Source organism: Amblyomma maculatum, chromosome 2 (assembly GCF_055883805.1).
Source record: "Amblyomma maculatum isolate TAMU_Amacu chromosome 2, ASM5588380v1, whole genome shotgun sequence".
Classification (NCBI taxonomy): domain Eukaryota; kingdom Metazoa; phylum Arthropoda; class Arachnida; order Ixodida; family Ixodidae; genus Amblyomma; species Amblyomma maculatum.
The window spans coordinates 73,279,913-73,296,773 of NC_139345.1; the positions used below are offsets into that span (position 1 = coordinate 73,279,913).

Sequence of the window (16,861 nt, forward strand, 5' to 3'; positions counted from 1 at the left end):
TTGTTCGTGTTGCGACTGTAGGAAGAAAAGAAAATGCACGGACCTGCTACGTACTGGCTCTGTAGCTGAGCCACCTCCGCTGCCTCGTGCGGACAGAAGAGAAAAATAGAAAAAAAAAAATAAAAAGAAGAGGGAGAGAAAGACGCGCGTCACAACAGCCTGCGTCCACCACCGAAGCAGTGGCGGGTGCAATGACGGCCTACAACAAATAAAAATTCGGTGGCAGGCTAGCGCCCGCCGCAAGCGGCGTTGACCTAACAGTCCCAGCCCCGTAGGGCCAGGAACAGCCACCCTTCTCTACCTCCCCGCGTCGACACCTGGTCGACACCTGATGTGCGCCGCAAGGGATGGCAGATAAGGAGAATGAAAGTAGAGAGAAAGAAATAGGTGCCGTATTGGAAGGCTGCGTAGCAATTTCTACCTCCTGCACTTACATCGCACAGCACACGGAAGCCTAAAAATATTAAAAATTCGACAAGTGAAAACCCTTGTTCCGTCATATATCCTTGTTCAATCATATATCCTTAACGGGGGAGCTTAAACGTGCTTCTAATTTTCTTCATCGTGTGCTGATACAGAACACACGGGTGCCTTGCGTTTCGCCCCTATCGGAACTCGAGCAGCACAGTCGGGATCGAACCCGTGTCCTCTGGACTCAGCAGTCGCGCGACCTAACCACACTGAACACCTTTGTAGGGTATAAGTTAAAAATTAAAAATAAATCTTTGTATTGAAATGCTTAGCCTGTTGTTGTTTTTTTATAGTCTATATCTCCACAGTAGCGGAGGTGATAAGCGACTAGTGTGTGCTAATTACGTTTTGGCAGCATGGCAGAATTATGAAGCCTTTCTTTTAATAATAAAGACCAAATAAAATGCTAATAGGCTTTCTAACTCTTTGTTAGAGAGATTTAGCTTACCGTGATCCGCGATCCGCTACAGTGATCCGCCACCGCGCGTTCCACTACGCATGCCCAGATCCCCTCGACACCGATAGATGGCGCCACATACTTGATGTCGGCACATATACCTGCCGCGGCGGCACCAATTAGCTTGTGCGCCCCGCCCACTCGCGGTAGAGGGTCGCGGTGACGGATCGCGGATCCCGGTAAGCTAAATCTCTCTATTTTCGGTAATTCCATGAGCAAAAAATCCTGAACGGGCAAAAATATTAAGAGGACCACCTACCACCTCCAAAGCAAACACAGCCTCAAGAAGTATTCGCGGGTCAGCAGTCATGTAATTCTGACCGCGATCGTCTGAGCTATGTTACTGCGTCCGCAGAACACGAGACTGCATTTTTCTACAGAGAGTTCTTTGCGCAGGTTGGACCATGACAACAAGGATATCCGACGGTTGGAAGAGCTCGACCACGAGTTTCATTCGCTTTCCCCCGACGGCTTACCAAGTGACATCGCACCACTGCTGGCAGTTCTTTACCGCCAGAAGGAGAAGAAGATCGAGTCCCTCTTCCTCGAACGCACAGAATTATATCGTAGCCTCTTCGTCAAGACAAAAGCCACTTATGTCCCTGGTGCGTGCTCACCTCCTTTCGCTCCTTTAGGTCTCCATATTGCCACACTGTATTTTCGAAGTGTAGAGGGTCTTGGCCCACTAACCTCAAGAATTGATCCAGAGACATAAGACGGGCTCTGTAAGCCTGTTTTATAAGCAAGAAAACAACAACCTCGAACCAACGCTGATGGCGGGTGTCTCCAAGCGTGACGTAACTTCCGTAATTCCAGTGCAGCAGTTTAGTTAATCGGTCAGGTCTAAAACAGTCTTCCATACGCAAAACAGCTGCGAGTAGGCGACAAAACTGAAAAGTTGAAAACAATAACATATCATGATGTCCGGCTAACTAATTACTGTACATCATGTTAGGCTCCCTGAAAGAAGTTTGTTTTTAAACAGAAAGTTTTAATCCTTTCAGTTGCTACGTTCTGTTTGACGGAACGCACTGTACGTACAATTTTGCGACTGCAACCCCCATTTAAACATTTCTCAGCTTCTCCAACAAGCGTCGGCCTTCTGGCTGCAAAACACGGTCCATGCCCTATTTCATAATACCTAGAGAAGAAGCCAAAGACACTCAATTTTAATCAATAGCAGGGTTTATACGAATTTATTGTTGCAAATACATGCAAACGTACTTCCGGTTTGCGAAGTTTGCGCTGTTTTGCGAAGTATCTTCGGGAAATCGATTCTCGAACTGAAGCAGCAGTGGGAGAATAAGATTGGTGCCTTCATTGTTGCCGAGGCAGTTGTTTAGACCCTACGGTAAAAGAATTAATCATCAGATATTGCTTCAAATATGGAAGGTTTCGAATACGCAGTGGTTAGGGCGCTCGAGTGCTCAGACCAAGGATGCGAGATCGAATCCCGGCCGCGTCGGTCGCTTTTCTATGGAAGCAGAAAGCGAGGCACCTGCGTGCAGTGCGATGTCAGTGCACGTTTAAGAACTCCAGGTGGCAGAAATTTCCGGAGCCCTCCACTACAGCTCTTCTCATAGCCAGAGTTGTTTTCGGATGTTGAACCTCATAAGCCGAACCAATTTATAAATTCAGATTTACTTATTTATTTATTTTGCACAAAAAGGTACAGAGTAAAGAGTCTAGAGCGTTTGAGCGGTGTTTTTCGGGGCAAATTAAGCGAAATTATAACCCAGCCGCTTTGTCAGGGCTGATGCGCTTTTGCCTGTGCGGTGCGCATGACTTTGCGGCTGTGCTGAGGCGCGAGTATTGTCCGCTAAATCTAGTATATGCCTTAAGATGTCATTTTACCTCCTCCGCGGAGGACTGCTCGAGCGCTGTAGGCAATTGTGATCGACTCTCGCTGTGATCGAGGGGAAAGAAAGTTCCCATGAAAAAAAATGCAAACGGCATAATTTCTGCAACACAAAACAACTCATATAAAAATTACCCCGGCTAACTATTTTCTTATAAGAATGTAAAAGATTTCCTGAACATTAATATGAAGTGGGGCACCAAGCAGCACAATAAATCAGGAATGAACACGTTCATAATACTGTCCCGCCACGGTGGCGCTGTTGTTAGGGCGCTCGACTGCTGGGCCCAATGTTACGAGATCAAATGCCAGCACCGGCAGCCGATTTTCGATGGAGGCAAAGAGCAAGGTGCTCGTAGACTGTGCAATTTCAGTGCCGTGAAAGAAACCCAAGTGGTCCTAATTTCTGGGGCCCTCCGCTACGGCGCATGCCATAGACTGAGTGCCTTTGGAACAATAAACCGCTAAACCGAACCAAAACAAACTCAGTACTTATTTAATTAGAGTTGTAAGGGCCTTTTTAAACTGAATACGATTATTGATTCCAGCTAATAATGCGGATAAGCAATTCTATTCTTTACAATTTCTTGGAAAATATCACTATGTACCTTCTTTGCCAAAAGTAACCTGGCTGCAGGATCTGCTTCTTAGCCATGTGGTAGTAAATTCGCAGCATGTCTGAACCTCTAAGTCTTTGCAATGTGAAGGCGAGCGCCTATCCTCACTTCTTATTTAGTTGTGTATCATCTGGGAATACTTATTGGGGCTTTATAATACAAGGGAGAAGCAAAACATGCAGCCTGGTTACTTTTGGCAAAGACGGCACTGATACGTTATTTTGGTGAGTGCAGCGATGAGAAATGAAGGGTGCTGGCTGAATTCATCCGGAGGGACATTTGGTATGATTGTAGAAAATATTACGGGACAGGCAAACGCAGGCGTGCTTTCAGCGGTTAGCTAGTGAGATGCGATTTAATTTCATTTGTGTGACCCTATCTGAACGATGGTAGTGGTATTTGTGTCGGACTTAATTCCAAGTAAATAAAAATAGTGCCTCTCCCACGTGATCGACATAGAAGTAAGCATTAAAGGGTAACGGATGCAGCGCGTTGTCGGCAGGGGCAAGCAGTCTTCTGCTGTGGCGTATAAATCGAAAAGCGATCGCTCTCCGCAAAACACTTCTCACATCTCCTCTCATCAGGCTCGATTGCTCGGCTTGAGCAGCTGTGATAGTGATACGTAGAGAATTGAAAGTTGCAGAAGCGTACGTGACCACGACGCGACGCAGGCCTGACAATAATGTAGAAAAAGCAGCGCGTTCGAGTGCTCCCCGAACGTGTACACATCCGACTGCCATAAGGAGAAACGCCATGATTTGAAGCCGAAGTAAAAGGCTTAATTCCAAATGCCCAAACACGCTTCGAAATTTTCCTGACTGGACCGGGAGCTTTGGGGGGTCTTGCGCGTGCGTGAGTGTGTGGGACCGTGATGTCATCATTAGAGAGATTTAGCACACCGTGATCCGCGATCCGCTACCGTGATCCGCCACCGCGCGTTCTATTGCGCATGCCCAGATCACTTTGATGCCGATAGATGGCGCCACATACTTGATGTCGGCACATTGACCTGCCACATCGGAACCAATCAGCTTGTGCGCCCCGCCCACGAGCGGTAGAGGGTCACGGTGGCGGATCGCGGATCACGGTATGCTAAACCTCTCTATTGAGGACGGCGCGGAAGCCGTTGTTCCGTGAAGCAACCCTCTCAGCTCTCGGAAAACTCGTCTCTTAAATTTCGCTCCGTGCCGTGATGATCATGCTTCGGCTCCTGGATGACGGGAAATTAGTGCCTATATGACAGGAAATTTGTTCCCGGATGACAGAAAATCGCTGCCCGCACGTTGGCGTTAGAGTTTGGCTGATCATGATCATGACAACGGGAGCTTGCGACAATACGCGGTAGGCAATACTTCGCAATAATAACGCGTGTGAATGCTGAAACACTTCATTTAATAGATTTATTCCGTTCTTAGCTAATCCAGGTAATAAAGAGCATTCAAGCGTTTATCATGCACACGGAAATATTTATAGTCCGTCATTTAACGCATTTGGGTGCGTATCTAAAAGAGGACATCAAATCAGCGAGTTCAGTTCAGTAGCGTCCAGTTTTCAATTATTCAGCTATTATCTCACATATCGGTTATAGAAGCCGATCCCGCCAAATGAAAGATAAGAAGAAGTCATGATTCAGAACAACGCTCAACAAATTATTTCTGAGAGGAACCCGGGAACAATGTACGCCAACTGATTATACCATACTCCTACGGCTGCTGGTTAGAGTTTCCTTGTACTTACGATATCGACCTAACGCCCGTTTTCTTTTCGTGCCAGGAAACACGGATAACTTCACGCACGCCATGCTTACTGCACGAGAAGAAGCCATTTCAGAGGAGAAAGGGGACGCTCAGTACCTGACAGAAGGCAACATGGTTCAGCTTGTCAGGAACATCTTTGCTGGTAAGTGCCAACTATAGTCGGGTGTAATTGTCCTATTATCTTTATATATATATATATATATATATATATATATATATATATATATATATATATATATATATATATATATATATATATATATATATTCCTTACATTCTGGCGCACGCCCTTATACCCCGCTCCGCCCTTTTTTCTTTTTTTTTGGAGGGGGGGGGGGGAGGACAGAGAACTGAATTATCTTACGGTCTATTAATTTCTTAATTCCATGACAACTCATCGAGGGGTTGCTAGCAGAAAGGTAGAAGGGAGGTTCAGGGATCCTAGGACGAAAACGTTTTCTGACCGTTTTGTAAACGAAACGTCTCGCGTCCACTTTCCGCACCATCTACCGCAAGCAAAACGCATGTGTTCAACGCTTTTCAAAACAGGTGAAAATGACAAGCTTTCTCTACACAATTGGGGATGCTCCAGGAAATGTGAAAATATATTTCAGTGTTTTATAGGCTGTTTTATCCTATGTTCCTGAACGTACTATAAGCGAGAAAAAGAAACTACGGACAAAGGGCCGGGGCATCACGTATAGGATAAATGGAGACGCACAAAAAACACGCATGAATGCGTGGGCTCATGTGATGTGTGCGCAATTGCGCGCGTAAACGCCCACCCGCGTTTTCTGATGTTGTGCTGGTATATGGCACTACCGAATTGCCGGGTATCGCTGTGATATTGGTGCCCGGCCGGCTCGCACGTACTTTCTTGAAAATGTTCACAAGTTTATCGAAGTTTTAGAAATCTCGAACATGTTCCCTGGACTGGTTACCAAGGTTAGAGCCCTTGGTAGCGCTTAGAAAATTTTAATGACTTAAAGCCATACTCGTAGGAGTTGGCGGGTTTTATTTTTTTACTGCAATGTATTTTGATTTATGTTAAAGCTTGGCAATAAATTTAAAAAAGTGTTGAGTACGACAGCTCATATTTCCCCGTTGCGATCCACAGCGGCTTCTCAGTGTTGCATTACGAATATATGTGTGTCACTATGCTGTTCTTGTGTGTGTGTGTGTGTGTGTGTGTGTGTGTGTGTGTGTGTGTGTGTGTGTGTGTGTGTGTGTGTTGTGTGTGTGTGTGTGTGTGTGTGTGTGTGTGTGTGTGTGTGTGTGTGTGTGTGTGTGTGTGTGTGTGTGTGTGTGTGTGTGTGTGTGTGTGTGTGTGTGTGTGTGTGTGTGTGTGTGTGTGTGTGTGTGTGTGTGTGTGTGTGTGTGTGTGTGTGTGTGTGTGTGTGTGTGTGTGTGTGTGTGTGTGTGTGTGTGTGTGTGTGTGTGTGTGTGTGTGTGTGTGTGTGTGTGTGTGTGTGTGTGTGTGTGTGTGTGTGTGTGTGTGTGTGTGTGTGTGTGTGTGTGTGTGTGTGTGTGTGTGTGTGTGTGTGTGTGTGTGTGTGTGTGTGTGTGTGTGTGTGTGTGTGTGTGTGTGTGTGTGTGTGTGTGTGTGTGTGTGTGTGTGTGTGTGTGTGTGTGTGTGTGTGTGTGTGTGTGTGTGTGTGTGTGTGTGTGTGTGTGTGTGTGTGTGTGTGTGTGTGTGTGTGTGTGTGTGTGTGTGTGTGTGTGTGTGTGTGTGTGTGTGTGTGTGTGTGTGTGTGTGTGTGTGTGTGTGTGTGTGTGTGTGTGTGTGTGTGTGTGTGTGTGTGTGTGTGTGTGTGTGTGTGTGTGTGTGTGTGTGTGTGTGTGTGTGTGTGTGTGTGTGTGTGTGTGTGTGTGTGTGTGTGTGTGTGAAAGCTGGAATACGTGCACTTGTCTCCGCTATCTCCGCTAACCGCTTTTTACGCCTTTCACCGCTGCTTTACAGGCGCTACAGGTACCTCTGCTGGTGAACTGCACTGGCTCTTTCTAAGGATGATCAAGGAGCCGAGAATCCAAGAAAAAATACAAAAGGAAATCGACGAGAACATAGGCAAGCACAGCATTTTGTTATTTCTTTTTATCTGCAGTAGTTAAGACAAAATTTTTTGGAAAAGTTTAAAGACTAATTTCGGCCGGTTCGAAGCACGAGAAAAACACATTCGAAGAAGAACAGTCGAAAACTGTAAAACATGCAATTATTTCCGTCACAAGTCAAATTCGGGGAATTTGCGGCACCCATTTCGGTACACTAAAGACACCATAATCAAAACCCACTTGAGGTTAATTTTAGATGGTTGCCGGTTCCCAAGCCGACACAGAAAGCTTGTCATTGAATGTGTTAGCGCAGGAATTTATTTAACGGATGCACTACAAGTTTATTTGGCCCGCAGGTCCATTCAGCGAGCAAATGACTGTCTGAACTTGACCCTGTAAATTCCGGAAGAGGTGACATACTCGCATTGAGGCCAAAATTTCTCAGGCAGATTCCTATAACCAAAGAAAGCTAATTGGGCTGGCAATAAAGCTTGGTTCCTTTGAGTGGGCTGGGAAACTAACCTAAGTCGTTAGGTTTGCAAACGGGCAAGCTGCTTGTTGGTTCAAGCTGAATAAAGGGGGGCGGGGCGATATGCACGATGGAACGAGAGAGACTCAATGGTCCGATCGCGTTCAACTCTCAAGCAAACGGTTATGAAGACGGTGCCACACGTGAATTAAACGTAATCACTTTATGAATGCACTATATATACGTAAAACTATTACCCACAAGGTGTCCTCGTCAAGACGCGTTCTGCGTTCGAGCATCTGTTTTAATGTCCACGCTCACGTTCCTACAGTGGCCGAGTATGTTTTTCATGTGCCTGTTTGGCTCGCCGCGTGCATGTAGTCTGTGCGGGTATACCTGAATCAACGCTATGGCATCCTCGTTGCTGTCATCCGCCAGGCATATCTCACCTGGAACACGTGACACAATTGAATAGTAAAATTAATAAAAAATTCTAAAGACGATTACGATACTCCCTAATGTGAAAGCTGAATGCAGCTATTTAAGTGTTCTTGCGATATATAGAGGCAAAGAATTTGGGAGAAGCTTGTATGTATGTATGTATGTATGTATGTATGTATGTATGTATGTATGTATGTATGTATGTATGTATGTATGTATGTATGTATGTATGTATGTATGTATGTATGTATGTATGTATGTATGTATGTATGTATGTATGTATGTATGTATGTATGTATGTATGTATGTATGTATGTACGTACGTACGTACGTACGTACGTACGTACGTACGTACATATGTACGTACGTACGTACGTATGTATGTATGTATGTATGTATGTATGTATGTATGTATGTATGTATGTATGTATGTATGTATGTATGTATGTATGTATGTATGTATGTATGTATGTATGTATGTATGTATGTATGTATGTATGTATGTGTGGGGGGGGCGCGGCTCAGCCACAGTTAGGGCACATAAGAGCTGCGCTTTAATAAATACTTGCGCCGAGACACTGAAAACAGGCGATGCTTCATGTTTCCACGTCGAGCACGCTACGTCGTCGCTGCTGTCATTTGTAGCTCGAAAAGCGTCGCAATGAAAGCAGTGCCCGAACGTTTCTTCAGTCACCGAGCCATCTTCATAGTTCCTCGCGTTTGCATGGAATCCGAAATACTATATTCAGCGAGAGCATTCATAACATGTCATTTCTAGGAAGCACACCTCCCGTGTACGGCGACAGAGCCAGGTGCCCGTTTACGGTTGCCTGCCTGCTGGAGACGCTACGGTGCCGCCCTATCCTACCCCTCAGCTTACCCCACAAGACGAGGAAGGATACCAGAGTCGGTAAGCACTCACTAGCCTATCTATCGACAAAAGCGAACCCAAACCAGCTGCCGGAAGAACAAAAAATGACACCTGTGTTACGCGCAACGTTAAAAGCCCTCTTTGGTCTCATTCTGCAACTCCAGCACCTGATAGCGGAAGAAAATGAAAAGCGTTGCGAAGCACCGAACTGACCTACGGCACTCACTAAAAACAAATCTACCACTGAAGACACAAGCTTCAAGCATCAGGCAATTTATTTTTCTCCACATCAGAAAGACTCCACTTTACATGACAGCACTTAATGATGCAACACTTGCGCAACCAGAACCACCGTAGGTTACAATCATGGAACTTCGAGCTTTGATCCCGCGACCCTCAGCATCGAATCCGGTGACAAGTTTAAAAGGAATGAAAAAGTCTATATATTTTTTTCTTGCTTTTTCGGAGGTGCGCAGATTTAGCTAATGATACCAGTTTGCGCGTATGCGAAGTAACCTGGAGCGTTTCGAGCAAAGCGAAACACTTAAACTTCTAGTTCCAAAAGTTTGAGAGAACAATTAGGTGTCACGCAAAACGGAGAATGTGGTTTGCGGTAGTCTGCCGATTGAACTGTATTTCACAACATTGTCTTTTTTCTTGCCCTAACAGGAGCCTTGAGTTTTCCCAGGTCAGTCAAAATTGCAGTGTTCCTTATAGGGCTATGAAATGTATCGCGAATTGTCGCACTATTGAATTGCTTCCTTCAGGTGTGCAACATACCCTTATATACCTCAGAGTGCTTTCTTAAGCTGCATGCCCTTCCGGTGTGTGAGGGTACAGCAAACATGCACTTCCGGTATATGAAGTTTCAACCGGCACGAATAAGAGGTCAAATATCGATTAGAATAGGCCCGACGCTGTCATAGAGCTGCAAACAAAATCTTTACAACTTCCAAAGAAACTTTGTTGCTGAAAAGAATTCGTCCCGGTCCAGATAGGCTACGAACTAGAGACCACTACCTGAACGGGACAGTCACTCTGCCACCTTAGATAAGCAACACGACTATAGACTGAATATCTCTCTCATGCTGTGATTCCCGGTTCGTACTCTGGACCAGGGCGATTTTTTTTTTTTTTAATCAACGAAGCCTGTGTGAAAACTCTGCAACCGTATGGCCGCACTTGGTGAATGCTAATAAAGTGATTTCACCCTTCACTGAACTAAATTTCCATAAACTTTGCACCAGTCACGAAAATAACCGGTTGGTATGCTAATCGCTTCTAGTGAGCGATTGCAAGAGTTCCTTTATGTTATTGATATCAAGCTTCCTACATTAATTGTTATTCCTTCATCCGCGGTACGAGACAGGGTAGATGAGTTTCACTTAGTTATATGAGGTGTTATGCTACATAAGCAGTAGATGCGTTTCAGTGCATGCGGCTGCGTTAATAGCAGCCTGCCTTATCTCTACAAAGCCTTTGTGCTCTCCGGCGCCCCCCCCCCCCCCCCCTTCTAAACCTAAGAAGGTTTTGATAAGGCACTAAGATCTCTCTCATCAACCTGGGACTCAGTATGACGGGCTGTTTTTTTTTTTTTTTTACCCAAGCTTCTTGGTCGTACAGCTGAACATCTTACCTTCTGGAATCGTATATTTTGATGGTATTATGCTGTGTTACAGAAAAGGCGAATCGCTATCAAAGGAATGTTACGACTTTATTATGTGCCCGGGAAGTGGCGTTGCAAAAAAGGTCACACTCAGTACAAATCTCATAAAGAAGTTATGCTCTAACCTTTGCTTCGCTCCACAGGCGAGGTGTTCATACCCAAGGACACGAGAATTTTGTACAATGTCTACGGCGGAAACCACGACCCGAAGATATGGGATGACCCCGAAGAGTTTCGTCCCGAGCGCTTCATTGATCCGGCCACAGGGAATCTACGCGAGGACACCGAGCCACTGCTCACTTTCGGCATGGGCTCCCGTACTTGTCCCGGAGAGAAACTGGCGCATGTGGACATGTTCTACATCGTCGTCCGACTGATGCAAAGGCTGAGTTTCACTGCACCTGCCGACCAATCAGGTGTCAAACTCGACGGCGCTGCGTCGAGCCTTATTATGCAGCCTGTGAAGCAAAACATTGTGCTCACTAGGAAGGACTAAGCTTCTTGCGACAATCGTATTTGTGACTTTATACCAGTATATTTCGAAATCTAGAACACTGACTACACGCTTCAAACAAACACGCGACCATTTCAATGAAGGAAATTTAAGAAAACTGTGTGCTAGCATTTTTTACTGGTCGCACTCAAGCATCGGGCTGTATTACAAAAGTTTAGCGACGTAAGAAACCCAGGAAACCAAAGTCCTTATAAATCTTCTCAGGTTTTGTCTCTACCGAGACAGTAGTTTAGACCGCTAGAAAAGGCGTGAGATATTTATTCGGAAAAACTTTGGAGCATTGGTAGGTGTCGTAGATTATGCAACTGGTGCTGCCTAGTTTGTGATGTTCGAAAAAAAAATAGTAGATGGGTGGTAGTTCGAAAGAACTGTTCTGCATCAGGTGAGTGAGAAGAAGACACCAACTTTAAATATCAATTATGCAGAGTGGTTGACTTCGGCGATTCCACGGACTTAATGTGGACATTTTTCCAAGGAACAGATTTTCGCCAGTCATTCTCAAATACTGCCAAAACAAAATACATCTCCCGATATTATTTTTACCATCTGCGCCCGGATACTCCAGAATCTGTTGCCCAAAGTGGCGCCCTGCTAACGGTTTTATGTTCTGAGATATTGTACCACCTATAGCCTCAACAGTTCGATGCCAAATCTGCTCAGGCTATGCTGTAGCGGTAAAAGAGTTAAAGAGGGGGTCAGGTAACAAACATAAGTTAAGGATCGTAGTTAACCTCAATCAAGACAACACAGCAGACAAGAACCTATCCATCTTGTCTGTTAAATAACTATGAGCATGAGCAAACCATCCCCGCAACGCATATTACTTGTGTAAGTTAATGACGTTGTAGTCAAAGTGAAGGAGAAGGAACGGGCAAGGCCTGCAATGGGAAGGCATATTTGTCATTGACAGCCTTCTATTTGTAACGTATGCTGCCGTGCTAGTTGGTCCTGCATTTTAAATTTAAAGCGACAAGGTGCTACACGTAAACACGCACAAAAAAAAAAAAAAACGAGCAAACGGCGCCTGCCCGTCGTCTACTCGTCTTTTTGTGTCTGTGTGTCTGCATGTAGCCCTTTGTGTCTGTCAAATAAAAAAAAAAGCCTTCAATATTGCAAAGTAATATTCTACTTGAAATTAAAATGATGAATACGATCCACTCATTCAGCTCTTGCACGGATATCCGCTTTGCTGTACAACCCACGTACAAAGAAAATGTCGACAGCCTTTAAACATTCGTTATTTTAAAATAGCGCTAGGACTCGGACAGATAGAAAGAGACAAACACACATTGCGCTATCTATCTGTTCGCGTTCTAGAGCTGTTTTAAAATACTGTTCAACCAACTTGCCCAATATGCCACTTTGCTCAAATATTTGGTGAAGATAATGAAAAGGAGGAACTGTCACTCTGCATTTTGACACGTCTACCACGTGGTTTCCTAAAATATTTGTAAACAGTTCATGTAAATAAAGGATATATTTTCAGTGTAATAAATACCATGCTAAAAATGACCTTAGTGCTCATACGTTGCGCTCCCGCCTGTCGCGCAGTGGGCCTGGGTTCCAACCCCAGAGTCCATCAATTTACTTTATTGAATTACTTCTATTTTGCGGCCGTTCTACTCGCCGCCATTTTTATGAGTAGCATCGAGTGTTGACAACGCTACCCACAATAGGTAAACCAAGCTGATTTTCTTATTACGGAGCTAGTAATGCTTTGCATTAATATTTCTTGAACTAAGAATTTGTACATGTAAAAACGAACCACCCCAGCTCTGTGCTTATCGACCAGAAATCGATCATTTAATTAGTCCTCGTCTTACCGCTCAACCATGATATGCTAGGATGAGCACATGCTTCACCACTCCATATACATCGTTCGCACCCCTGACCTCGCTGAACCCTATGGCATCCCTTTCTAAATATTCGCTAGTTTCGCTCACAACCTTGCTGCAGACTAGCCGCACTGAGAGTCACTTGATAAAGTTTCAGCGCTAAACGCTGCCGAGCTCGGTTACCGGTGTCCGCTGGTTTGTTAGCGCCCTCCACTACGCAAAAGGTGACACCGCAACCCTTATCAGTTGGCGGCTGATGACGGCTGAGGGCAGAGGGCTATTGGTGCACTCATGAGGGGGCAGGAGCTGCACAAGAGTGGCCAAATCCTGCTCTGGACAAAAGATGCGCTTGAATGGCAGAACGATTTCAGTGCGAAAACGATATACTCGCCCCATTACAGAAAAGCCAGCGACATACACAGAGTATGGTACTGTTGTGCCTGGCCAAAGCCGCCTAGAAATTCAGCCGGACGCCAAACTTCTTCGGCGAACGCCTCCTTCACAAACTCTGAATACTTCTCTGCAAGGCACCAGTGCACTGGAGGCGAGCCGTACCAAAGGGACAGAAGCGACGTGTTTCAACATGCGCTGAATGTCCAGACAGCACGGCGCGCCGTGGCCCTGACGGTGAACCCCTTCTCGCCCCGCGGCATATTTGAAGCGAGAGCGCAGCAAGCTCTCCCAAAAGTGCCCTGCGAAAGTGCTGCCGTCGGATTGGACCATTTTGAGCGTCAACGGTTCTCGGAAACGGAGTCTCAAGTGCTTCCGTTCGAGACTCCGAGTGTGAGTTCGTCACGAGCGTCCATCGGGAGCATTTCGCCTCCTGACAGTGCGGACGCGGCGGAATCTCCCCGGCCGTCGCTGCGCGAGAACAGTCGCGTACGGCTATGTTAGCTTTCGGCCCCAGAGCCGATCTTGTTGTGTAAATACATGTAAATAGTGTATAAAGCCTTTTCTTCATCTCACCAACGCCGACTCGGATTCATCGCTACCGCCCAGGGAGCTGACAGCCCTCGTTCACGAAACGGGTGACGAGCGCTGCGTTACCAACTCCTTGGCACACCCTGTTGACGGTGGGCTACTGTGTGATAACCCCACCGGCACAACATTGGTGGCAGTTGCGGGATCCACTGGCACAACATTGGTGGCAGCTGTGGGATCCACTGGCACAACATTGGATGGCAGCTGCGGGATTGACCGGCGTCAGGCACCTCGGCGCGGTGAGTACCTGAAGTTTCCCTCAAACGCCAGACTTCTCTAACACACAGGGTAGCTTAGAGAAAGGCTGAGCGTAGCATTGTGTTAACCTTGCGTGTTTCAAGCCTACAGGAAGTGTTTTGAAAACCAGGGGATGCTGAGAAGGGAATCAGTGTGAGAAAGGCTTGCGCATCTCTTGCTAGGAGCGAGATAGCGAACGTATAGTGCACTATTCTAAAAAGGCAAACAACAAGAGGCCGGTAAAAGGATGGAGAGTTACAAGGTCAAAGAACTTCTCCAAATTTGTGAGGAGTTGGGCATCGATGTGTGCTCAACGAAAAGAAAAAAAAGCGATCCTTGAGATCTTGCAGACTAATGACGTGACGGTTGAGGAAGCCGCAGAGGCCTGGGCTGAAGTCAGTGAACGTCGCGAGAAGGCGGAGGAGAAGGAACGTCGCGAGAAAGAGGAGGAGAGGGAACTTCGCGAGAAAGAATTGCGGGTGCGTGAGGCAAATATACAGCTGGAGCGTAAAAAGATAGAGTTGGAGCTTCAAAAAGGCTCGCCAGCACCTAGCTTAGCTTCTGCGACAGTCCTTTCTAACAGTCCCAAAATCCGTGATCAACTACCGCCTTTTGCTATTGGCGAGGATATGGCTAAATTCCTCGTGAAATTTGAGCATGTGTGCGAACGAAATGACATCGAGCCATCCCTCTGGGCACAGAATTTGTTGGCTTTGCTTCCTGGGGAGGCATCTGACGTAATCACGTGCCTGTCGAAAGAGGCTTTCGAAAGCTACAGTGATGTCAAGGAGGCACTACTGCGGAAGTACAAATTGTCGCCTGAGGCCTTCCGGCAGAGGTTCTGATATGCTCATAAGGGTAAGGAGTCGCATGTTGACTTCGCGTTCCGTCTGAAGGCCGACCTAGTTGAGTGGCTCAAGGGCGAAGAGGTTTACAACGATCGCGATAAGCTCGTGGAATGCATCGCATTAGAGCAATTCTACCGTTGTATCGATGATGATGTCAGGCTCTGGTTGCTAGATAAGCTAACGGAGGTTAAGCTAAACAAGGCAGCAGAGTTAGCGGAAGAATATTACGCCCGCCGAAGCTTGCACAACAAGGCAGTGCGCGTAGAGAAAACTGACAGGAAAGATGGCTTTCCGAGGAGGCCCGACGAACGGAAGCCATTCACGCGTCGTGAGTTTCGTAAAGACTCGTCTCTTATAAAAGAAACTGTAAGGGAGGGGCAGAATGAGTCTCAGAGGGCTAATGATGTTCCCAAACAGGGCAACGATGCGACACGTTCATTTGAAAAACGCAAACCGTTGAAATGTTATAACTGCAAAAGGGAAGGGCACCTTGCAGCGTACTGCAAACAGAGAGTTGTGTTGGCGACCATTCGGGAAACAGACAAAAACCTGCGTCTGTTGGAGCCATATATGCAGGAGATTAAGGTAAACGGAAAAAAATGCAGAGCACTTCGAGACTCGGCAGCAACTATGGACGTTGTCCACCAGTCTTTGATATCCCAGAGTGAGTTTACGGGAGAATGCGCTTGGACACAGCAAGTGGCCGAGCAGCAGAGCGTCTGTCTACCAATTGCGATGGTCACCATCGAAGGAGAATTTGGTAAACTAAACACAGAAGCCGCTGTGTCTGCCGCCCTCCCGGAGCAATTTCCCTACCTCTTCTCAAACAGCTCGGAGCAGCTTCTTAAGGAACAGGGCAAATCTTTCTTTGCCGACGTGGCGTACATGGCCCTCACGCGATCCAAAGCGCGCAATCTGTCGAGGCAACTTGATCTTGCATCGGTGAGCGAACCGCGCTGCGGCACACCGGACGAGCAGGGTAACTTGAGTGGTGAGACGGCAGGGCAGGGAACGCGGAGCGCGGGAGAAGGTGTGAGCGAGCCGTGTTTGGACGTGGCTGAGAATGATGCCTGCGCTGTAGACGCGGCGCCGCCAGGCGATGCGGGCTCAACTCTCGCTCCGATTTCCACCGGCTGGCAAGCGCTGGCTGCAGTTGAGAAGGAAACTCTCATTCACGAGCAGCAGGAAGACTGCTCGATCGCCGATTTAATGAAGAGCGTCAAACTGGGTGCGAGGAAAAAGGGAGTTGAATTTTATGAGAGATCAGGCTTATTGTACCGCAGCTACACAGACAAGCAGGGTCTCAAATATGAGCAGCTTTTGATTCCTCGGAAGTATCGCGGGCAGTTACTGGAACTCGCGCACGAAAATGCGTGGGCAGGACATCTTGGCTTGAAAAAGACCAAAGCTAGAATTGCTCAGGAGTTTTATTGGCCGTATTGTTGGAAAGATGTTGAACAATTCGTGCGCTCTTGTGACACCTGCCAGAGAGTGGGCAAATCCACTGACAAATGGAAGGCGCCAATGAAGTTGGTGCCAGTCATAACAGAACCCTTTCGGCGACTGGTGATCGATATTGTAGGTCCTCTGTCGGGATCAACGAACGGTTGCCGGTATGTTCTGACTGCCCTGTGTGTCGCGACCAGGTTCCCAGAGGCGGTACCACTTAAGGAGCTAAATTCTCCCCAGGTCGTGGACGCTCTGCTCTCAATTTTCGCACGCGTAGGGTTCCCTTCCGAGATTCAGTGTGACAACGGCAGCGTATTCACCAGCTGCCTAACTTCCACCTT

The 16,861-nt window shown here is 46.6% G+C and overlaps 2 protein-coding genes across 4 annotated transcripts in view; both read left to right on the top strand.

The window, feature by feature from the left end:
• LOC146198995 (cytochrome P450 1A1-like) overlaps positions 1-12,677 on the top strand; it is a 45,500-nt gene extending 32,823 nt beyond the window's left edge. For all 3 annotated transcript variants that reach the window (XM_084594462.1, XM_084594464.1, XM_084594463.1), the window contains exons 6-10: positions 1,325-1,533; positions 5,177-5,302; positions 7,121-7,225; positions 8,898-9,029; positions 10,800-12,677. In XM_084594462.1, the coding sequence (XP_084450588.1) occupies positions 1,325-1,533; positions 5,177-5,302; positions 7,121-7,225; positions 8,898-9,029; positions 10,800-11,152 (925 nt within the window). In that variant the 3' untranslated portion in view covers positions 11,153-12,677. The remainder of the gene's footprint in view (positions 1-1,324; positions 1,534-5,176; positions 5,303-7,120; positions 7,226-8,897; positions 9,030-10,799) is intronic.
• A 1,901-nt stretch (positions 12,678-14,578) lies between these two features.
• On the top strand, positions 14,579-16,822 carry LOC146198996 (uncharacterized). The gene is made up of 2 exons (XM_084592017.1): positions 14,579-16,444; positions 16,798-16,822. Exons 1-2 carry the CDS (start codon positions 15,642-15,644, stop codon positions 16,820-16,822), a joined length of 828 nt encoding a protein of 275 aa, XP_084448143.1. The 5' UTR covers positions 14,579-15,641.
• Positions 16,823-16,861: the final 39 nt, after the last annotated feature.

Coding starts and splice junctions, on each gene's coding strand:
- LOC146198996 (XM_084592017.1), top strand. CDS start 15,642: ATGCAGGAGATTAAGGTAAACGGAAAAAAATGCAGAGCACTTCGAGAC. Junction 16,445..16,797: donor GAACTCGCGCACGAAAATGC/GTGGGCAGGACA, acceptor TCGCACGCGTAG/GGTTCCCTTCCGAGATTCAG.